The sequence below is a fragment of the Mycteria americana genome, chromosome 3 (assembly GCF_035582795.1).
Source record: "Mycteria americana isolate JAX WOST 10 ecotype Jacksonville Zoo and Gardens chromosome 3, USCA_MyAme_1.0, whole genome shotgun sequence".
In the NCBI taxonomy this organism is placed as follows: domain Eukaryota; kingdom Metazoa; phylum Chordata; class Aves; order Ciconiiformes; family Ciconiidae; genus Mycteria; species Mycteria americana.
Genome location: NC_134367.1, coordinates 92,997,787 through 93,022,794, shown reverse-complemented (window position 1 = coordinate 93,022,794; position 25,008 = coordinate 92,997,787). Strand labels below are relative to the sequence as shown.

Sequence of the window (25,008 nt, the reverse complement as noted above, 5' to 3'; positions counted from 1 at the left end):
GAAAGACTCACAAATAATTACTGGAATGAAAACAGGAACACCATCATTGAATTGATCTGATCCCTTGAATTAACCTAGTGTATGCTTAAAACATTTCTTATTAGTTCAAAGAGTGCATTAGTTGGTAACCTGAAAATACAGACTTATATACTTTTCACATATGGAAAATTATTAGTGGTCACATATGTAAAGAAGTTGATAACCTTCTAAAATAATTAGGGATTCAGTACAACAGATTGCATATTTCTTAGGTATCTGCTTTCTAAGACAAATATTCACACTTCTCAACCTACCAAACTGGAGTTTTTTCATGACAGCCACATACTTTTCTTCAAGAGACCGTAAAACAGACAAAGGCTTGGGCTTCACAGCAGCCTTTTTGGAGTATTCAGCCATCTTCTTTTCTGTTACACAAAACATGATGATTATTTGTAGTTAACCATGTCATTTTGAGACACATACAGCAAGCACTTGGGGATTATTTAACTTGAAATGACATTTTATGGTGACATTGTTTGCAGAGATGTCTGAAAACTGGGCATCACAACATACAAATCTGTTTTTCTCACTACTATATATTTCATTATCTGAACAGCTCAAAGTAAATAAAGATTGTTATCTCAGCTCAGAAATAATTCATGACTACTGCTGCTATAAATATTCTTTTATTGTTCCTCCTAATTTTTTTTTAAGTTTAAAATAGGAAGTATGACATACGCTTGTGTGGATGGACATTCACACATGTATTCTTGATGCATTCTCCAAAATCAGGAGCTGATTATACGCGCTTTTTTAAAATCAACTCTCCCAATTAAGCTACTTAATCTTTAGTTTTCTTTACTAGACAACCAGATGGTCCTTTGAATGTCTGCAGGTTCAATCCATGATTTAGATTTTTGTTCTGCATTCATCGGGTTAAGAGTTAATCTATTTCATAAGATTTAGTTTTAACAGCAAAGGCTTTACTATTAAAGGTTTCTGCCAAGAAAAGAAAAAGGGGGGTTGGGGGGAGGGAAGGCTACATAGTTGTGCTGAACATCGTGAGATGCACTCTCACTTACTTGCATTGTTCTCTTTCCTAATCGAAACATTTAAGACTACCACAAGGTTCCAACTGCCTCTGAAAATGTAGTCAGTGGTTGGGGGCAGGAGGGAAGTAAGTATTTTTTCCTGCTTTGAAGCTAATTTATAAGTTATCTGTTAATGAAGGTATTACAAATAAACACTATACAGTATTTATAAAAGTATTTCTATTTTACCTTGGTTTGCTTGGCGCAAACTGGTGGTAGCAGCATAAACTATCTCCGCAGTCTTTTGGATGTCTGGTACCAAAAGCGTCAGTCCCTCTGGTTCTTGATCAGAAGTATCTGGTTTTACTCCTGCTTTAGCTTTGTCTTTTTTAGACCTGTTTTTGGCAAAGAAATAGAATACAGCATGAGGGAATATTTTTCAACCAGTCATACAGTACTCAGCATATTTGTCAACAGGAAAAAATACCAAAGATTAAAGACCAAGATTAAAACAACTCTTCTGAAATGGAATGTCTCTATGTATCTCCAGGTTAATCACTGAATGCAGCAATCAACTGTAACAATACTGAACATACAGTCTGGATTTGACAAAGAAATACATCTAATATGAAGACTAAAGATATGAACACAAAACCAGTGATACCAGTATACTAGTTTCTGCTTCAACCATTTACCATTTTTGATTGTTACGCCTGCATGCTGACCTTATGTTTGCACATTTTCAAAAAATATTAGAAAAGCTTACAAAAATCAGCGTAAGAAAGATCATGTCATCAATGTGCACTTCATCCACCCATGTAGATCGATCCTGGTGCAAAATCAAGTCCTAAATAGGTAATACAAAACTTTCCTATTCCACAATATGCTAGTGATTCTTTAAAATATACTAACGGTGAAACACTAGGAAACCTCTAGTAAAAATTCACCATATGTCTGTGAACTACAACCTAGGCATCACAAGCGAGTGGGTCTAAAATGAAGTTTGTGTGTCTCTGCAGTTCTCTTCTGGGCTATACATTTAAGACCTTTTATTTCAATAAACAGTTTAATGTAACAATTTTTAAAGTCTTACAAATATAGAAGGTGCCTATATTATATTGGATGTTTATAATCAATGTTTTGCAAATTAAAATGTCAATTTAAACACTTCAAGTTTTTATAATGAAATAATTTGAAAAGACAGTATATACTAACACCATTTTTTGATAGAAGCTAGTTGCCTAGTAATTTAAGATATATTTAAATATTTTGATTGTGATAAGCCAGTCTTTACTAGCATATGTATTCAATTTTTGAAATTAAGACATGATATTTGATAACACTGTAACCTAAATGTATATATTGAAAAGCTGCTATGTTTTAAGAGCTAGCATAAATTTACATTGTTATCCTGCACAACTTAAGAGATTTTAATGCTAACAGCCCCCAAATTATTTTACTGTAAGTTCTGTATTTTTTTTGTTTTAATAGCACTTGTTCACTTTAAAATCCAAACAAGTTCAATAGCCAAGAAGCACTGGTTTTCTCTTTCCCACTACCATAGCTAGAAGCAAAACAGAAAGCTACCTATACAAGAAAAATCAGCAATTTAATGCTTTGATGTCCCAAACATATTTTAGCAACTACCAAATACTATATCCTTTCTGTATTTTAATCTAGACTGAAATCACGCATAAAGAATGAGTCCCTAAACTCAACAGAGAAAGTCTTTGTACTGTACCTAATCAAATGAGAATATCCCTAGAGTGCATTAATAACAAAATTCATTACTGCAGCATGGTATATCTTCCCTGTTCCAGATTTAATCCAAAAGGACGTTAGCCCGTTGTTGACTTCAAGCAATACTGAGCTTTCAGGTGTTCAAAGTTAGGAGGAAAGCATCAGAATCAAACGGTGTCGTTCAGTGTTTGAGGGACAGTTTAAGACAAAGAAGCAGCAGCTGCCTCTCCCATTTATACTTTCCAAAATCCTCATCACTGCCTTTTTCCTTGTGGAAATCTAAGCGAATATTTTTAAAATAACCTAAAAATGTATATTTAAGCCCACTAAACCTCAGTGGTACCTGTTTTGACATCACAGACGTGCTAGCAGCCACCAGTCCCAAGAAAGGTGTACAGATTTAGAACTGCTTGCTGTTGATGTAGAATCCTTAAGCTATTTACTACAAAACCCTTGGAGAAATTTTGACTAAAATGAAGTGTCAATAGGCTTATCCAAAAGAGAGATGCGTGAAAAGCAATGAAAATGTGATTGGTGAAGACACTGAAAGCAAAATTAATTCTTACAAATTTATTTTCAAGACAGTTATCTTGTAGGGCTTTTACCTTCCACATGGTTTTACAATTTAGACTACCAGCCTTTTCCTTCTACTTGGTTTTAGAGTAAAACAAAAGTTAAAGTGTTGGCCTCATTAGACAAAAGGCTTAACCACATGCTTAAAACCTCCTACATATATACTGAGTTACTGACAGTCAACTACCTAAGCAGACAAGGAATACATATCTAGTTGAAGCAGCAGGAAAAGGAGACATCTGCTCAAATGCAAATTCTCAGTACCAATAATAGAATTTCTGCTCCTTCCCCCTGCTGTCTGGAACAGTTAACACTTCAGCACATTTGAAATATCACAAGGGAACATATTTTCTTAACGTCCCTTTTACCGCCAATACAACTATTCTGTCCACTGTTATCCTGAGCAAAATAGACAAAAACCCCCACTCCTCAGAATATACCTTTTAAATCAAGGTTGGCAGAACAGCTCTACCTTGTCACCTGTAGGTACCTGGAGCTTGTGTGATGGTCTACATTACCAGGCTGCCTAACTCCCCAGTCAGGTCAGAACTCAGACTGCATAAAAGCAGTTTAGGAAGCAAAGTACAGGAGTGATTCCACCTTGGGCGCCAAAAAGAAACCAGGTCTCATAATATTTGACCTGGATTCTGCCTAATCAGGGATTTCAGTCAGTTTCTTAGTAAGTATAAGGCAGCTGGCATCACACCCCCCACCCCCATCAGACACACTGCCTTATCAACATTTAGTTTCCTCACACAAATCATGCTTGTATATGCTAATGGTTAGGGTAAAGATAATTTTTTTCTCTCTTTTGGGGAAAAACCCAACTGATACTGCCATAACTTGTAAGACTCCTATTAATGATGACCTCCATTTTTTCTTCTCTCATTTTGCCTTCCTACCCTTGTTTGATTCAAATCTTTTGCTGTCTAAATAAGAATACCAACTTAGCACGATTAATCCTGCACAGTTCGTAAGATGTCACGACACGACCTTCTTTACACATTTAGTGTTATACACAATTATTTGGAGATATGTAACAATACTTTACAGCTTGTCAGTTTATTTAGAATCAACATATGGTAAATCAAGTAATTCCCTGGACTCTAGATGGGAAAATCTGACGAAGGCTCCCCAGTGGTATATATTTTCATGCTGATTATAATTTGTAAAGTTCACACAGTTTTGTCATCTCTAACCGTCTGAGACAGAACTGAGTTTCATTGCAGACATGAGCTATTACACTTGATTTTATATTTCTTTTACATTAGAAGACCACAGCAGCCCTTTCTAAAATCATATCCTTACAGTATGGTTTATCATGACTATTCAATAAATGCAATTTAAAGAAAATTAGATTAGGTACCCTGTAAGATTAAAATCTCATGTGAAACAGCTCTGGAACTGCAGGTGGAGGTGTGCAGCTGGTCCATATACCCATCTCCCTGATGTAACAACGCACCCTGGTCTGGAAAATCTGAAAGTCTATATAGTTTCCTAAACTATATGATTATAAAAGGGGAGAGACACAAATGTAATTCAAAGCCTTGTGAAAAAGTTGAATGGGTTTTACATATAACTGATGCATAGGTGAATCTTACAACGCTTGGAGAAGTAAAGGTCAGAGACTCTCGTGGCCTCCGTAAGCCCGCTGTGGCCTGTTGGCCTGCTGTATGGATCCTAAGTAATAAATATTTTAACAGGCTTTGTTAGGTTTGGTCTTGGAGGTGGGAAGCAGGACTTTCAGGGCAGTGCAACTGTTACTCTAAGGACAAAATTACAGCAATACCAAAGATGATTTTTTAGTCCCCAAACCCATTTCTTGGTGTAATCTGAAGCACACGGTATTACTTTGTGTGCACATGAAAAAGCAACCTGGTGACCATTCTACCATTTGTGAGCATGTATAACATGGGCAAAACAAATTATTAGTTGAGAAAACATCATCCTCCCTTCTTGGTATCATCTCCACTTTTATACTGCTGGGTATAACTTTTATCCTGCCTGGGTTCAGAGCTGCCACGAGCTCTCTCCAAGCTCTGTGTGAGACACAAGTGCTTCAGAGGGACAAGTAGAGTCCCAGCTCGAGAGAGGGGGTTGCTGGGAATTACAAGGCTCTCCCCCCAGAAATATGAATGGAGAAGATGAAATACTAAAATTAAAGTAATAAAGCCAGTAAGATCCTTCCCTCCACTCTAGCAGCCTGCATATAAATTTATGTATGCAGATAAAATAACAGTGTTATCAAACTCCTGAGCTCTAATTATATGTTTTTCAATGGTATTCCAAAGAAACATGAGAACCAACAATACTCATAAATAATAAATTAAGGTCAAATATATAACCATATGAATATTTTGCTGTACATTTTCTCTATTTTTAGAAAACATTTAAATGTTTGTGTTACACTGTACATTTCTTTCTGCCAAGATTCTGTGTATGAAGCAAAATTGAATGCAGTTATTTAATGCAGGCCAAACCTTTATCTAAACGTTACAATTTTCAGTGTGGAGGAGGAGCCAAATATTTAACTTAGACTTAGAAACATCCCCATACAGTTTTTCAACCATTGAAGAAAAAGCAGACAATATCATGTCAACTCATATTTAAAGGGATGACAGTCACTAATATATTTGCTAGAAGAGACAGCAGTGTACATGCTAATAATTTAAGCCATTAATTTAGCTTGTGCTAGAAGATGACAGCCTTCTCTTCACGCTGTGCTAAATGAATAATGAATGATACGCTCCCCGGGCAACTTTAATTTTTAAAGCCAATACTAATACTTACTCACCCATGCCTGATACTTAGAAGTAAACGTGATGATACAGAATGATACCTTTATCAAAGTATTCACAAAATAAAGCCAATGAACCATTCAGCCCTTCTGTACTACAGGGACAGTGCTTATAGCAGAATTCTGCTCAGTTTTATATCAATGCTCACTGTCTTGGATAAAACTGCCATAGGTTTGCAACCGTGGTATCACTCAGCCATCACGGTCCCCCACCTTCTGTAGGTTTCCGCAGGTACCAAGTAAGAAGCTTGTTCCTTCCAGTAATTGACAGATTCTTAAAACAATCTCCTGAAATCGGGCAAAACAAGCAAGGGAACGACACTGGTGGAAGCTAGTAACCTCCTCTGAGATGGCTCCACATACTCCTCCTTGGGGCTTCGAGCAACTGCATTTACAGACACTACGCTGAAGCATCCCAAACCAGCAAAGGCTGCTCCCTGCAGCCAACCATCAGCTCCGAATGTGAGCTTGAGACTGCAGCAAAAGAAACTGACAGTTGTTTTGTCTTTTAAAGAAAAATAAATTAAAACAAATTAGGCCTCAATTCTGAAGAAAAATTTTTGTTTGCAAAATGCACTGCTTCACATAGAAGTTTTGCAAAATAACAGTGAAGACAATGAAAAGCCATAGAAGCCATAGCAGGGAAAATGCCTCAGGCCTACCTGGTTGTACTGTAGCATCCCCATGCAACAGAAAAACACCCAGGTCATAACAACAAGGCGATAGGCAGGGCCTGATACATTCAGACAACCTTGGAACTGGCAGGATTAACCCTTAGTAGCAGTGTGACAAGCAACAGAAGTGCGAAGATGACAGAATTCGGATCTCCCTCAAGCAGCTATCATGGGGGTGGCCGGGGTGATGTGGAAAGGGAAAGCGTAGTTTGGAATTTTAGACATAGGCTTGCTATACTCCACATTACACAAATAAGCCATCAGCTTATTTTGCCAAATTTAACAATTTGCTACAAAGCTCACCTAGCAGATGGTGGTTCAGATGAGCCTGCTTTGCTACACAGCAGCAGTTCTCTGCAGCAGAGGGCTCAGCCATCATAGCAAACAAGTGTCTCAAACTCAGCCCTTGTGGCAGGCAACCCATTACACAAGCCTGACCACTCAAATTAGTGATGGCTTTTGACTCCCTAGCAGTCCAACAAACAGTCAGAAATAATCTCATACGTAAACGTCTTCTCCATTATCCAGAATTTTCCCAATTTTCCAATTGACTATTTTGGCCTTTGAAAGTAAATGAAATCAAATGCTAACTGGAATCCAAATCCAAAAATGTTCCCCTTCAAATTCTGGATCCAAGGGGACACTCTTGCTCCAACATGGAGATGACATTTGGTTAGACATGCAAGTAGAACTGCTGTTCAGATACAGGAAAGTTTTGTCTTTGAAAGCAGATCCCATAATGATGTTGTTCTGGCATTTGAACTAAAAGTGGGAGCAGATTGTCCCATTTAAGAAATTCATGCCAACACTTGCTTATATTGCTGGCAAACCTTCAACTAAAATGCTGAGAATTAAAACCTTCCACCCCAATGATTCCAGGCTGCTCAGGCTGTTGGTGTTTTCATCCTTGTTTATATACTGCTTTAAAGACAAACGGTATTATGCTTAAACCAACCAGTGAAAGACAAGATTTCTTCTTGTGCTGATATATCAAACTAATACAAGAAAATTGTACAGATAATGTAACGGAACCAACCATGGAATTATCATCAAATTCATCGATTATTAAAATAATACCAACTCTGCTTCTAGAATTCTTCTTAGTTTTCAGATCCTAAGCTGACACTAAAGAACTAGTCATACCGTGTTTTATTTTACCAAATTAAAAAGAGCTTATGAGTAGTATTCATGTGCCATTCTCACAAAGCAACTTTTTAGACTTCAACCTGGGTAAGTGACATCAGAAGATACAGGTTTCTGTGCCCATTACATCTGAGGCTAACAGATGACCAGACCAGCAAGAAAAAGTAATTGTGGTGGAGAATTTTATGCATACACCTATGGAAATGAATTACACAGAAACCAAATATATTTTCCTTTCTATTTTCATATACTCTGATCTACATAATATTGCCAGCAAGCACAAGCTGACATTTTAGATGGGTATCCAAAGAACTATTATTTGTCCTTCCTAATTCTGTTTCTTTTGCCTTAAGTCAGCAAAACAATCCCACCACAGGTACATTACACGCTGATATGCAAGACTAGCCATCTCAGTCAAGAAGGATTAGACGAATTCACAAGTAAAGTCCAGTCCATCAGGAGTTACTAGAAAGAGTTCCCAATAATAGGATTCCTGCTCAGAAAATCTCTCATGTATTGGTTGGTAAATATTCTCAGTTTATAGTGGGAGGAAGAACATTCTACACACACCTTTTCCTGACATTGTATTTACCTTCTTTTCATGATGTTTCAGCATACGCTTAGGGACAGCACTAAATTTTGCAGGGACGGATGGGTGTTATTTCCTAACAACCCATCTTCAAATTGGAAGCAAGTAAATAGAATCAAGAAACCAATTAATTGCTGGAAGCAGAAAATTATTAACAGACAGACATGAAAATTTATATTGCAGCATTTGCTTTTTCAACTCCCTCAGTCACGGCAGAAAAAGATGATTCAGCCATTAAAACCCCCCAAATCCTCAGTTCTGGAAACTAGAATGGTTGAAGACATACAGAAACAGAGATGGAAAGTTGGTTGTGAAATCTGTACCAACTTGTTGTGGTTTAACCCCAGTTGGCAACCAAGCACCACACAGCTGCTCGCTCACCCTCCCCCCAGGTGGGATGGGGGAGAAAATATGAAGAGCAAAAGTAAGAAAACTCATGGGTTAAGATAAGAGCAGTTTAATAACTTAAATAAAATAAAATAAAAAATAATAAATTGTAATGAAAAGGAAAACAATGAGAGAGAGAAAGGAACAAAACCAAGAAAAAACAAGTGACGCAACTGTTCACCACCCACCAACTGATGCCCAGCCCGTCCCTGAGCAGCGATCTCTGTGCTCTGTCCAAATCCCCCCAGTTTATATAAGGAGCATGACGTCATGTGGTATGGAACATCCCTTTGGCCAGTTTGGCTGTGCTCCCTCCCAGTTTCTTGTGCACCTGGCAGAGCACGAGAAGCTGGAAAAGTCCTTGATTAGTGTCAGCATTACTTAGCAACAACTAACACATCAGTGTGTTATCAACATTATTCTCATCCTAAATCCAAAACACAGCACTATACCAGCTATTAGGAAGAAAATTAACTCTATCCCAGCCGAAACCAGGACACAACCACAGCACCTCCCAGAGGCAGGAGGTATTGGAAGGCATGCCGGTGCTCATTCTGTGTGTGCTAGTCTGGTGACTGTCCCTTCAAACAGCAACCACATGCAGCACTGACTTAATCAGTTAAATGATTAAAAACCAGGCCCTCTCAGGCTAGTATCCTGCCCTGTGAGCCGTAACAGAAGTGCAACATTTCACAGAAGGTGACAGTCAGATCTCAGAGATAGCAGCATTTCTGAAAATGAGAAGCCATAGTTTTGCAGTGCGAGAATTGATGATAAAAGCAACCATAAAGCAACACTGTGTGAATCACTCAGCAATGCTCCAAGAAGTTGATTTGACCTTTGGAACAGTCAGAAAAGGTGACAGAAACATCAGGAAGGTAAAAGTAAGTAGTTTTGGTTATTAAAATAATACAAAGCTGCATTGTATTTATCCAGAACATTCAGTTTTTCTTTGTCAAAGGAGAACATTTAGAGGGAAAACTGATTTAGCTGTATGGGTACTGGCTGTTACCGAGTAGAACGTGAAAAAGACTGCCGGTGTACATTTTATTCTTCAACATCTATGGCCCAACCAGCCAGGGGGATAACAGGACAATACCACCAGGTTTGACAAAGAAAAACTGTCTTGTAACTGTGGACCACACCAAAATTATCAAGGAAGAAAACCAGCTAACAATTAGACTGGGCTCACACATTCCCTGGAAGAGAATCTGTGCTTATTATCGCCTTTATAACCATTTTACAAAGGGAGTTACCTAGAGGCTGGTCTATGGTTACTGAAAGAAACCATCATTCATGGTTTGTCTCTATGTGTTTCCTTAAAAAGTTGGCTGAACTCTGGAAGGTGTGCAGAACAAGCTCATACAGCATTATACTGCAACACTTACACAGCCTGATGGCATCCTGGCTGAGATGGGACGTTCTGATACTTTTCCATTTGTTTGCTAATTGCTCTGCCAGACTGCAAGTGTTTGACAAGAACTGTCAAACAGAGTTTCTCAGAGGAGGCTGGAAGACGCCAAAGCCTGGCATGGATGGCTCCAGGGCATTCATTTGTAATTTCACATCATCTTTAGCATATCAGCTCACCTCCAATGCCTACGCTAATGGACAAACTAACTAATGGAAAATCACCAATGCATGGAAACATGCTTTTCATATGTAGCACTAGACACCACTAATCAAAAATTTTCAACCATCTCTATACCATTTCTGGTTCTCACCAGAAATAATAACTCCCAAATCTTTGGCCTCCTGAACCTTATTCTTCCTGACAGAAGCCAAAGGCTGCTCTCCTAACCAGTTAGCCTCCGATGGAGAATCCATTGAGGAACTTGGTCCTTACTCAAAGGGTAAAGCAGCACAGACACATACAGAAGATAGTTGGGACATTTCTTGTAAGAACTACCATTTGGTTTGCCCCTCCCTGATCCCATTCTTTACAGAATGGGCTTGTTCAACAGCCCTCGAGGAATGCTCGGACCTTCAGACTGACAGCAGGAGATGCACAGTCCTGCAAACAAAAGATTCACCTCATTGAAGAAGGAAAGAAACTGAAGAAAGATTGGAAACTCCCGGATTCTTGAGCAGCAATCCTCTTTCTGATCAGTGGGCAGTTACTGATGAAGTGACAACAGCATGCAAACCTACCAGCTTCTTTGCGTCACACAAAAATAATTCCTTGTAAATAGTACAGTAAAACAGAATATATATGTATAAACATAAATGTAGATCAAACAGATGGTATGTTCTCACTCTGGACTGCAGCACCCATTCAGGCCCATTCATACAGAACTGGATCTTCTTTCACTTCTATATTCATAATATGTAAATACAAAATACAGTTTAAATGAAGGTTAAGGATGATAAAAAGTTACTACCTTAGTCGGTTGGTATAGGTATCTACACAGGTCTTCATTTTAGCCAACAAAGTCCCAACAGAAGCTTGTGACTCCAACTGTTCTTCCTCCTCTTCACTATTTTCTCCCGACAGAGGAAGCAGTAATGGTACCATTGATGTGCAGGATGCAATAGCACGGAGTAATTCTAGCAGGGCTCGGTAAAGGGGAACATGTCGGGCCATATCCAAAACTAAGAGAGAAAAATAGTTTACAAAAATCACTAAAATTGAAGACCCTTCCACTCTTAGTACAGATGTTTTAAATAGAAAAGCTAGATTTCAATAATTATTAAAATATTAATGACATTTAATGATAAAATACAGTACTTTGTAATAGCCATTTATAATTTGTGTTTTAATGGACTTGTCCAGAAAAAAATGGATAAGATAGCTGTAAAACAAAGGTTAGCAAAAGACAAAAGAGGACAAAAGTGCTAACAAGGTATCAAATGATTACCATATGCTATATGCGTTTCTAGTAGCTAAATATACAATCCTGGCTCAAGTTGTACACAGACAGTAATTGCAAACAAATATCTATGGAGGAAAAATTGTAACCTATGGTGTAGCAGCGTAGCACTTCCTGATTCTAATAGCATAAGCATTAATAAAGACTTTCATATCACCCATTTTATTTATAGTTATCTTCTCCTTTGGGAAAATTTGTCTGCATTATTGCAGCAATATTTATGGCCATGAAATACATGAACTTATCTACTAAGAAGTCCAGCTTTACTTCTTTTCATGGAGAAAGTATCATTTCAAAAACCGTTATGCATTCTTCACAGCATGCAAAGGCAAAGGCTCTGAAGAAGATGAAAATTTTATCTGCGTACATATGAACCACAAAACAGTAAAGATTAATAAGAATATATATTAGGTAAACAAACCTCACTGTCTTAGTGCTGCTCACTGTGATGTATATGTATTATAGAAGGAACTGTGGGTAGAATATGGATATCAGCTCCTCTGACTAGGAAAGACAGGAAGAGACACACAATTCTAATGAGTTCTCTAGCACCACATTGTTTATTTTTCTTTTCCACTTGCTTGGACAAATATGTAGTGGATGTCATTTCAACTGACTATATCATTAACAGAAATCCTGAAAACGTAGCAATAGGCAGATACTTCAACACAGCTGCTTCCTCTGTCCCTAGGACATGTTATTTTTATCCTAACTGCAGAAAAAAAATTGCTCTAGTTCAAAGTATTTACAAATGACTGAGTTTATGATAAACTAAATTTATGCTTTTTCCAGCAAAAAACCCCCAACAAACAAAAAGCCCCTGACAACTCGCATTAGGACAGAACAAAGCATAGAAGAACTCTTTAATGTTGCATTTAGCACATCTCGCCCTCCAAGCTAAAGCATATCACAAACTTTCATCTCCTGTCACCAAACCCTTGGCTCTAAACACAGCACGATGGGACAGTATAAATAGCCAAGCAAAATTCAACAAGCCGGTTTATCCAGGTTTAAAGCTGCATTTATCTCTACAGCAAGAGTTCTTTGATCAACAGCTTGCTATTTTTATTTTGAAACTATTACAGTGGCACAAACTCTTAACTGGGTGAAGTTCTGTTGCGTTGAACAGGAAGAAAATTTACTGAAACAAAGCATTAATCTGTCAGGCCTGGTATCATGGCTTTAAAAATATCCTGTGTCAAAATATTCCATATATTTAAAGCAAACTCCATTGAATTTAGACATTGGCATTAAGAAAACAGTTTCAATTATCTGTTGATTCTTACATTTTATATATTTTTAAATATATGTAATATTTATTTATATCTCTCTCCATTCCTTATGCTCAGCCTCTAGTCTCTAGCAAACAATGATTGTCTACAGAAGACTCCCCACAATGTCTAAAATGGCCTTAAAGCAAGCACAAATTGATCTGATGATGTGTGAATTAAAAAAAAAAAAAAAAGAGAGAGAGAGAGAAAGAAAGAAAAGGGGAGTGGGGGGGACAGCAGGGCAAAAGAAAGGGAGAAAGGGAGACCATAAAACCTCACAGTGTAGCTCTCACCAGAAACCACCTCCCGCCTGTAGTGCTAAAGATCAAGCAGCTCCTCAATTTAATCAATAGCTGTTTATTACGAAGATAGCGAGTGAAGGAGAGATATGACCTCTTAGATAACCACAGCATTTCACTTCTGGAAAGCTTTTATTTATTTATTTTAGCCATGAAATTTTCATGAGGCTGGAATTTATCATTTCAAATCCTTCAATGCTTGCTTGCCCTCTCCTTTGCTAAATGGATAGTTAAATTCCAAATTACTGTCATCAGGGAAACTGAACTGACATAAGTTTAAAATAGGAATGTTTTCCAGAAAGACAGGAGAGAATTTCTGGTTTTAGCAAATTCAACTCACTTGCACTGCTTTGCGATTGTTCCTATGTAAAAGAAATGAAATGCATTCACTTGGTTTCAGTTTAAATAATATTTTAGGGAACAACTACCAATTTCTTTTACCTTAATGCTAGATTTTTCTAAATTCAATTTCTTGATACCATTATGTGTCTTACGCTATTTTTGTCCAAGGCCTTTATTATACTTACTAAGCATTATGACCCATGCAAGTGCCTTTGTCTGTCCAAAATGCCGGAATTCTCCCCCGTCCCCAATCTAAATCCTAAAAATGTTTATCAAGACTGAATATCTGGATAAGTATCAGAAAAACTTGCTGGAAAGAACTAAAAATTGACAAATTACTGTTTATTACCTTTGTTTGACAGTTCATCTACTCCTTCTGCCTACTTTGTTTTCAACAGAAAGAGAATGCCAAACTGACTACAGTATATGTTTTCTGCAGATACAGCTCTGCTTTCTGAAATAGGTTAAGAAGACTCTCTCTATTTACATGTAATAAGATGTTCCAAACTGGATAATGCTCAATTTTTAAGACACTATGTTTAAGCCACTAGGACTACAAGACACTCCTTTGTAAAATAACCCCCTGGCCCAGATCTACTGTTTGCTAACCTGTCCATCTCCTCCTGGAGTGGCCAGCTGCATCTACAGATGTCCTAACAGCACCTTTCTGGACTGACAGAGGCTTAGCAAGTCCAGCAGCATTCAAGCTAGAGCCTCAATGTTCAGGCTGTACCACTCAGACTCCATCATCATCTTTACTGCTTTTAGTGCTTGCAGCATATTCAGTTAGTTGGGATTTATGATAGATGTCTTCCCTTTAGATATCATTATGTATATATTTGGGGAGAACATTTCAGAAATATGATACAGCTTTGTAAAAAAAAATATTTAGATCCTGTAACAAAAATCCTTTAGAGGAATTGAATTAAAATACTAAACACACAAATAAAAATATAAAATACAAATTTGCAAATTAACAAATCCTATTTTCATCAAATAGAACCAATGGAACTTTTGGACTATCATCCTCACATACAGGTATCTTACCAACTAAGATGCCAGCAATTTGGATTTTAAGCAAATATAAACTTCAGTGAAGAACAAGTGTTAAAAGTAATCCAATGTTTTGTTCGAAGTATGCTATTCCTTGAGAACACACCCAACTTTTTTCTGCCTGACTGAACTGGGCAATGCAGGTGTAGTGTAACATTTTACTCAAATTAAATAAGGTAGCTTCTCATGTAGGAAAGAAAATCCAACACATCACAAAATAGAAACAAATAATTTTGCTTATAGCAGAGCTATAATTTGAATAGCATTAGCACATCTTAAACGTGTCAGAATTTTTTTATATGGGTACTTCAGTTGTTTAAGAAGGCACTAACAACATTTGATTTATATGGGCATGCACATAAGCACGCCAAACTGCAAATACACAGCATTCCTAAGAAAATGAAAACGGGAGATTAAAATTCTTGGCTTTGTAAAACTGACTGATGGATATACTATCCAGGATTCTCTGTTACCCCAAAGTCAAAAACGCTATTAAATAATGACAAATATCTTTTCCAAACAGCTCAATTTGGTGCTCTCAGACTCCCACACTGAGTACGCCTGGACTATCCCAGCTGTTAGGCACACACAAACTGTGGGGTCTTTCACATCTGTACATTTTTGTGCTGTCGGTGCTCCCCGACTCTGCGGGACAGTGAGTTGCTGAGGAAGGTCCAATCCCCAGTACCAGGGACCAGTTCAGAAGCTCCCCCTTGTTGACTCTCAAACAGAACTGCTGCCCGAGAGAGCCTATCTTGAACTTCTGCTAGATTTCTTGAGCTTTTCTTCAAATGACTACTATATGTCACATACTTACATGAAAAGAGAGGTAAAGATTAAATTATTTCATTACTAGACTCAGAGCAGGGATCTGCACTCCGTTTTTATCCTGCTCCCTTGTCTGCCTTAAACAGGGCTGGCAGGACAGGGCCGCCTGGCGACAACAGTGCTGTCTCAGAAAAGGCTCCAAAACCACTGCCTGGAATGTGGCTTTTGCACTGCCTGACCTAGGCTGCTTCCCCTGCGAGCTTCCTATGTGCTTCTCAACTTGCATTGAGTAAATACACATCAAGGTCTCACCTTTTGGCTATACCAGTAGTTAAGTAGTTCAAACAGTGGAGCATGAAGCAGACCACAAGCTAAAAACTGCTGCTGAACCCGGAGCACAAGCAGCCAGCTGCAGGAGACCTGTAAAATGGCCCTTTGCAGTCAGCCGGGAGGCAGCTGTGACAGCCCAGGGCAAGAGAGCAGGGCCGGCAGGAGACAGAGAGCAGCAAGGCAACACCACCACAGGGCGGGCGGCAAGACGATGTCAGCAGTGCTCTTGAAGGTTGGAATCCCAGTGCTACCACAGACAGCTGATTTAAAGGATAGTAACAGCAGCATCTTTATTACCACCTTTGTTTTATTAATTGCAGGAACTACAAGCTCTAGAAGGATGAGTGGACACGTCCATAAGACAGGCCAATGTCTTATTGCCCTTGATAATTAGCAAGGAAGTTCACTGTAGCCTTTCTGGACAATAGGCAGTATGCATACATACTCACAATTCACATCAAAAAAGTGTCTCAGGTCTAAATTTATTCTGTTGCATTTATGAAAAGCAGAAACCTCAGCAAGGTCACTGCCATTTACTAAGATAGGTAGGGATTGCAAACATCTGGAAAACATCTCATGGTTTAGTGGGATAAGGTCTCATCCATCCCTCCCTCCCATTCCTTTGGGTAATAAAAGTCAAGTTTTACTGGAATCACTACAATTCAGTTCGCCTCTTGCCATACTATTTGCAATTTACAAAGACACTGAAGGCTAAATAGGCAAAAAAATAGGTATTTCATAAAACCCTTATATGCTAATAACAAGCAGTTCTGATTTGGGGTGGTGGTGGAGGGAAGAGGAGTCTGACTGAAGTTACTTTAAGAAGTCTTGACTTTCAGAAACTGCTGAGCATCCCGTCTTTTGAAAACTGCTGTCTTTCACAAATGCCTAAAGGTCATGAGATATTGAGGCACTGATCACATTTTTGAAAACTTCTAAACAAGCCTACTTATTCCTGGGAAACAACTGATTACCATTCAAAGATTATGTGTATGATTTCAAAATATTTCGATTGCTTTCCACACATCTATTTATTTGTCACCAATACAGATCTATTTCTTACAAAGATCTAAAACTACCCATATGCAATTACAACCTTAATATAATGAAAAAGCATATGAGGGCAGGTAGTTTCATAGGATCAAGGTATCACCTTAAATTGCATATATATCTGTAACACGATAATGGCCCAACTGAGTCTCATAGTCCTTTGCTTTCTTTTAATATTATACAATATTCAAACAAAGAATAGCCAGGCCTAATGGCCCATTAAATAGATAGTACTGAACAGCAATAAATTTTTTTTGCAATTCATTTAACATCCTCAGTACAACTTAACTGGCTATGAATAAGATTATAAAACTTATTTCCATTGCAAAGGGTATTTAAAACATATCACAAAGAACATGCACATTTATTTTAGAATAAAGGAAACTATTAAAATAGCGTATCCATTATATATAAAAAAAAATCTTCACACTTTACAGCAGATTAAAGAAACAAATAGAGAAGAATAATTGGTAAGAAAATGATGAAAAGTTGCATCTAATGTGAAGGCCTTCCCACTGTGATTCTCACAGTGACCAAACTAGGAATTCCTACCCCAAAGAGCTTACAAACTTGATGTAAAATAAAACAAAACACACAAGAAAAAAAAAAAACCCAAACACCTTTACTAGTTTTACATATATTGCACTGCCAAATGCATACCCTCCCTGCCTCTGTACAAGAAAAGCTGTATATAAATGCTCTCAATCTCTCTCTTGTACATAATTTCTCATTTACTAGACTCGCTTCATTTCAGGACTTCTTGAATTTCAGTTATTTTAGAGGCCCACAAAAGTATGTCTTTTTCAAACTATTTTTTCTCACATCCAATTTCTTTTTACTTCTAACCAATACACATGACTGAGTTTCTGCCTTTGCTGAAAGAAACAAGGGTGTGCTGGCAACCACAGCCAACGGCACCACTGGAAACTCTTTCCAAATTACAGCCATTTTATTTGTTTTCTCACAGAGATCTGCCACTGCAAACATGAGGGATGGTCATGAATGGACGGTTGAAAGGAAGTAACTGAAAAGAAAAAGGCATTCTGGAGAGAATGCATATCTAAAACCAGGAAATGTAAATTTAAACCAAAAAATTCTTGCAAATGGCTACAAGTGTGGCTTACATTTAACAGATCAGAAGAGGGGGAAAAACAGGTTAAAACTTGAAATGAACAAGTTGACCTCTATAATCAAAGATGAAGTTGAATCTTGATTTTATAATTACGCTCTCCTCCTCCATTCCAAGAGGCCTCCTTCTTGCATGGGGTAGAGCTTCCAGTGACCCAAGAGACTCCTTCAGGTCTCATTTCTTATTTTGTTTTGGTTTTGGATCTACTGTTCTACTATTTCAATGAGACTTTATATCTTCCTGGAAAGATGATGGGTTGTATTTTATTAAATATTTGTCCAGAAGTAGCCATCTAATCCTGTCTCTGTTTTAAGTAATGTGAAAGAAAACCACTGACAGTTATGTAGAGCAGCTATATTATAAAACTGTTCTATTCACATCATGCACAAATGCTCAAAATTTACTACAGCGCATCCAAACCTCCCCTGCAAATACCTTTATATTCCAAGACACCTATTTTTTCTTTTCTAGTGATAAAGTTTAAAGGACATCGGTCTCATCAATTTAAGAAGCTAAAAGTAAAATAAGACATTCTCATTACCATGCTACTTACTAAAAAGTTTAAGTCCAATGTTAAGATCATGACTGGAGTACCACGCACACCTGCTGCTACATTTTTGTTTTTATTTTATTTTACCTTTTTTTACCTCCAAATAATTTAAAAACAGATCTTAAAGTTCTGCCAATTTTACACCATTTCTAAAACATGCTTAGTAATTACTGAGGACATATTTTTGATGCCTCAGTATGTTATTCACAAACCTAAACCCCATAGCCATGATTAAATTAAAGACTTCAGGAGCTCATTATCATATTAAAGACTCTCAGTAGCTACAAATGCTGCTGTTCAAAAAAGCCACACAAAGGAAACACTCACTTTGTGTTTTTAATTAAAACCTTCAGACAGAGTCTTGTGGCCACAGATACTGCCAAGCATGAGCGAGACACACTGTGTTTCCAATAGGGCCACACGTCCTTTTTCTAAATATTTTTGAGCCATTCCTCAGTCCCCCTTTACTGCATTTTTGCAAACATATGATCTATAAATGCAGTCCATGCTGCAGGCAATAGTGTCAGTTCCAAATACGTCATGCTCTGCTGCCTCTTGATTTTCTGTTTCAGAATCAACCCAGGGCAAGCCTCTTTTATAATAAGCCTAATTAACACCCTGTGTTCTGCTCCGTTTTGATAGAAAAAAAGATTGCCTACAGAGTATTTCACAATCGGATCTCTTTAAGAAAACATTAGCCTTTGGGTAAAAATAAAACAAAAGCTTTCTAAATATTGTCATCTTGTAATAATTTAATTAGCTTGACTTTTTCTTCACTTTTCTTTATAGGAATAACACAAGCATTTTCACAGTACCATTCTGAGTATCAGAAAAAATGGCATCAGAAAAGACTAGTCCCCCTGCATAATGAAGCAGGAGAAGGAGGGGTTAAGCCCCCTTGCAGGTCATGAGTTGCAAATCCTGTGTCACAGCACTAAAACAATACAAGAAGGGTGGGCCTCTGAATTCAACGTGTACAGTATCAGGCTCCAAGCTGATTATTATTATTGTTCAGATACAGCCTTAAAATTTTGCTCTTCTGATGTCAGCACTGAGCAAATTAGCAGTCAAAAAAAAAAAAAAAAACAAACCAGATCAAATGTTAGAAAAGGTGAAGAGAAATTAGAAATTACTTAATGAGACTGCATTCAATCATTAGTACCACTTCAACACCATGTGCATTTTTGCCCTTTCTCAGAGAGACAGGACAGAACTGGAAAAGGGACAAGAGAACTGGAAAAGGGATGAGAGAAAGGCAACTAAACAACCCAAAGTACAGAATGAGCTGCTGTACTATCTAAAATGAAATAAATGAAGACTTTGCAGCCTCAGTGACTAATGAAGTGTATGATAAGGGTTTTTAAAAAATTATCAGTGGTAAAAAAAGTGAATAGAATCAGACTGATCGACACATTCAAAGGACTAGGCGCACCTTTAGAAGAAATAGTGCCATTTGTAATTGTGTAAATTCATGTAAGAACAGGCCATCAAGGGCTAATGTACTAGCAATACCAGGGAAGCATCTGTATGTCAGCCCCATCCCTATATTCTCCCATAGGCATCTGTTATCGTCCGCTACTGGTGATAAAGTAACGGGCTAACAACCTTGGTCTGTCTTGGTGTTGCTATTCTTGTAAGTGTCTTCTAGAAAACTTGGGAAAAAAATAACAGTTTAACTGCAATATAAAAGGAAAACTGTATTTCAATTCTAGAAGCCAAATGCATTGCTCAAGTTACTTGGTCAGTCGTCTGGAGTTAGTGTAGTAATGTGGCTCAAGGGAGCAGACCATTGCTCTTAGCTATTTATGGTTGGCTTAATTTTAAAGAATATTTGATTTTGGTGAAGTTAAGTCTGTTCAGGAAAGTTTTGTTTACAAGTAAAGTTGAACAACACTTAAAAACTTGTCACAAATGTATCCATGAATCCAGCAAAAACCTTTGCCAGAAAAAGCACAAGGCATTATTTCATTAGGCCGGTGTGTACAGTTGAGTAAGCAGACACAATTTCCTGTATTGCGAAAGGACAGGAAAAAGAAATCCAAATGATATAAAAGACGTAAAAAACAGAGCTTTAAAACCATAAGTGACTACTAAAACCATCCGTGGTCCCCAGTTTTGGAGATATGCTATTTCCATGCCACACTCTAGTCCCTGATAATGGAAGCCACTAGAAAGATGGCTCACTGCCATTACATAGCGCTTCAAATAATCTTGAAAAGGTGGTCAGGTAATGAAAGGATACTTCTTGGGAGGCTACAGAGCCATCCAACATAGGGGGTGGGGAATACATAATCAAGTAAGAATAATTAATGAAAAATAAAAATGCAAAATTCTATATTTGTTGGTTTTGTTTGTGTGTTTGAAAAAAATGGCCCAGTAGGCATACATCCTAGTAGAAAGGATGTAAGCAGAGTACTGTAGAGGAAGTTCATACTGCCATGGGATCCAACCCCACTGCAACTTTTGAAACCTCTGAAAGATCGCTGGTTTTACCCAACATTAGTTGTTTAAAGCCAATAAAATATGAAGAAACACAATTAAAGTATAAAGCTATAACCAAATCATGTTTGTATCCAAATCTAGAAAACAAGCGTAAGGAAGCATCAATGTAAAGCTACAGGATTGCTCTATATTATCCAATAAATACATAATGATATAAAGAAAAGCATAGATGGAAGAAAGATATGAAGACAGATATAGAGAAAGAAAGGCATTCAGAGACTGCATGAGAATAAAGTTTTTTGCCTGGTCAGGGGATGAAAAAAACCAACTTTATTATTAATACAACTTTTTACTATGGCATTTAATAAGATAAAAAGGACCAATAATTTTTATTTGAGGTACATGTAATGAAATAAATCTAATATTAAAGGTAAGCTAGAAATATCAAATTAATCTTCCGCTTAGCCAAGAAAATAAGAAAAATATTTTCTGCAGAGAAAAAAATACAAGATTTAAATATTCTGAAGACAAAACCTTTCTCGAAAAAGTAAAAATAAAACCAAAACTAATCCAGTGCAAGCTTGCCTACCACCTCATGTTAAGTGTCTCAAGCGGTGGCACTGCACAGAGATGAAAGGAAAGGTATTGCTACTCTAAGAACATGAAGCAGGATTTTTAAGGAAGTTAATCTGGCTTTCATCATCCCTGCACTGGAGGAGGGAATAGTGATTTCACTATTTTTGGCAGAGGAGTGGGCAAGCAGCCACCTTGAAATAGTCCTCAGTCTGAGTGTTACCCCTGCCAGCCCATAAAACAGTCACTAGTATTTTAGAATAAGATGGGAATTGAAAATAAGATGGAAACCTGCCATTTCATTGCACATGCTACAGAAATTGACGTGGAAATTCAAAATTAGATAATGAAGTTGTGGGGTGTTTTTAAACCATTACTTCAGCAGATGGAAAACGGCCAAGACTTGGGTCCTCTGTTCTAACTGTCAGCAGAGGATACCAACGTTGTTACTGAAATGAAAGGATGTGCGGCTCCTGTGCTTTATGGCAAACTTCCCACATGTGTGAGCACACCTACAAGACCATGTCCTCAGGGGACAGAAAGGAGACTACTTAGGAGTCTCATTCTGCCTTAAATATCTAATTATTTTGCTTGGCCAAGATGGCAGAGCCCCTGTGCATATGCAAAATAGAACCTTCATCACTTCAGTGTATTTTCTAGAGAATAGTTGCTTGTTTAAATACCGAGATAGGCTCTTTGTAAACATGCAAAGTGTGGGCTGAGGAGAAAAATTCAAGCCTAACAGCCTCCCTGAGTCTAAGCTAAATGAAAGGTAACCCCTTGCACTTGCTGCATACTGAAAGTGCATTAGACTGCAAATAGCTATGTGGTAAATTTATCAACCAGTTTAACTGAGCACCACATATGATGGGGAGAATCATCACTGTGCCCCAGACTTGTGGAATAGGAGAATTTGCACCTTTCATGCAACATCATGCAAGTTCCTGCATCACTTAGTAAAATGGATCATCCTTCATTATGTTACAGTATAACAATAAAGACTACCTCAAAAGAAAAGAAAATACTCTTTTGTTAATGAGCAGTACTATCTTGAAGTTGCCCTCTAGAGAAGACAAGAAGATATAAATACTATTAAAAAAAAAGCTAGAATTTGTGTGTTGGAATAATCTACCGTAGATAAACTTTTTCTAGACTAACTCCTTCAGCCACAGAGATCCGTTTCCTTTGACTTGTACTCAATACTATGAATACCCTTAGAGAATAGCAAGAAAGGAAATACTATGAATGGGAGGTGTTTGCATAAGAGCATGGGAAATACCAGATACATTTACAATATTTTATTTCCAAAAACAGGAGAGAAAACAAGAACACAAAAGAAATAAAAGACAAATGAGACTTACTGCCTGGCACAAGGAAGACCTATCACCTGACCAAACAAATGAGATTTTCAACTGCTAAAAATGAAAGTCGGCCCTCATCTCAATGTTCTAGTAAGTTCCTCTTCAAATGCATGCCGAGCTACAATCCTCAGCTGACAAAACTCTTCCCTGAAAGTACAGTGAGCTCGCTCTTAGGAAAGGCAAAGTAAAAATGTCCAGAACTAACCCTGGCGTGGGGTAATCTGCTTTGTGCCTGAACAGAAAGAAAGGGATTGCTAGTTTGTTTGGTCAAGAAATTTTTAGCAGCTTACCCAATTGTGCTGCCACTAATTGACAAAGCCACTAAAATGGAAAAAGACAAGAAAATTGAAAATGCATTAGTTATAGTCCTTTCAGGAGTCTCTTGGGTGTACCAATAAAACATTTGTGCCCTGTAAGTGGTTACTGTATCTTTAGCAACAAGGACCAGGAAGGCATGAGAGTTAAAAAAAAAAAAGAAAAAAAAAAAAAGGAAAGCAGCAGATCGTACATTTCTGCGATATAATATGGAACCATAGGACATCTAGTATGGTGTCACATTCTCCGCTGATGCCATACTCTCTTCTCAGAGAGGACTGAGTCTGTTTAAATTAATTCTTAATGCCTCCAGTAAAATCTGTGAATGTTTGTAGCATGTGGTGCTGCTCAGAAATCTATTCCAGACACCCAGCATTCATATTCCCAACCATGATTACCAAGTCTGAACGAAAGCCTTTGAGATGTACTGTCTGACTTAAGTAAAATAAGAAAAAATGGGAGGCCCAGTAATATTTACTCTGGAAATCTTGAAAGATGCAATGTGGTATCTCAAATTTTAAAGGGCCTGCTGAATGTCTTTACCAATTGCCCTCAGAGGGAAAACCAGCCTAGTACTCATAGACTCCCAATCTTGTCCTACAAGCAGGGATATAGCTACCAGTGCTGGCCTCCAGTTAATGAAGGGAAAAAAGGAACTCCCGGATGAAACACTTATGGGCCTTAGCAATGAGGTAAATGGAGCAGGAAAGCTTAAGGATAGGCTCCCTCCACCTTAAACAAGGCAGAAGCTTTACTGCCTTGTGCCTTGAACAGTCACATCAGTGACCTGTTTTCTGTAAATTACACAGCTATGACAAAATGGTGACAGTCTATTGGTAGAGAGAATTTCATGGAACACAAAACCAAACACTTTTGAAGACAACAGCCCCTACCTTTTATTTCTCAAGTGAATAATTCAAAATAAACATATAGAAACTAACTTCAGGAATTAAATGAACACCAGCTGCATCTCATGTATGATGTTAGCTTCTGCACGTCCTTGTATCAAGGATCAGCATCTAACTGCATTTCTCCTGAAAGCTTATTAAAAAAGATAACTCATCTGTGGGAGGCAGGAAGGCAAACACCACAGTTTAGTTTCCGTTTACATAAAACATATTACACAGTAGAGTGCAAGGCACCAAGGTCTGTCAAAAAAGTATCTGTCACGTTAGTAGCAGAAGAGTGATGTCTAAGTGGATCCAAAGGGGAACAGTAAAAAAATTACAGGTCCTTGGCAGGCAGATACAGATACATAAGCAGTCTGTTGCTCATGCTTTCAAGACAGTCATACTGTACTGTAACCACAGAGGTCTAGAACTTCATAGTGGTCTCCAGACGAGAAAGAAACCTTGTTTACTTATGTTTTCAGGATTGTCCTGTAAAGCACCTTCAGTGGCTTAGTCATCATTTGGAAAAATTTCTGTGATTTAAGGTTCAGAAATAACAAACAGACAAAAACCCCCACCCACTCTTGATTCCAGAGTACTGTTTTTCTGAAAAGTACTCTATTATTTAGGCAGCAGGATAAAGAATACGTGGGTGAGAAGCAGAAGAAGGAAGAACAAGGTGAGATGCGAGAAGCCCTGTTGTAATCTAGCCTTTACCCCTCCTATTTCTCACCCGATAATTTCTTGACTATCTTTCCCACAAAACTCCCTCCCTTCTGGAAAATCTAACATGCACTTTATTTCACTGTGATCAAGTGAATGGGGCCAGAGGTTGCAAGCTAGTCTGAAGTA

The 25,008-nt window shown here is 37.8% G+C and overlaps 1 protein-coding gene across 8 annotated transcripts in view; it reads right to left on the bottom strand.

Moving 5' to 3' along the window:
* Positions 1–25,008, bottom strand: part of BIRC6 (baculoviral IAP repeat containing 6) — a 190,681-nt gene that overhangs the window by 15,771 nt on the left and 149,902 nt on the right. For all 8 annotated transcript variants that reach the window (XM_075496108.1, XM_075496112.1, XM_075496115.1 and 5 more), the window contains 3 exons: positions 11,295–11,505; positions 1,260–1,405; positions 294–404 (listed from right to left, as the gene is read on the bottom strand). In XM_075496108.1, coding sequence (XP_075352223.1) covers positions 294–404; positions 1,260–1,405; positions 11,295–11,505 — 468 coding nt within the window. The remainder of the gene's footprint in view (positions 1–293; positions 405–1,259; positions 1,406–11,294; positions 11,506–25,008) is intronic.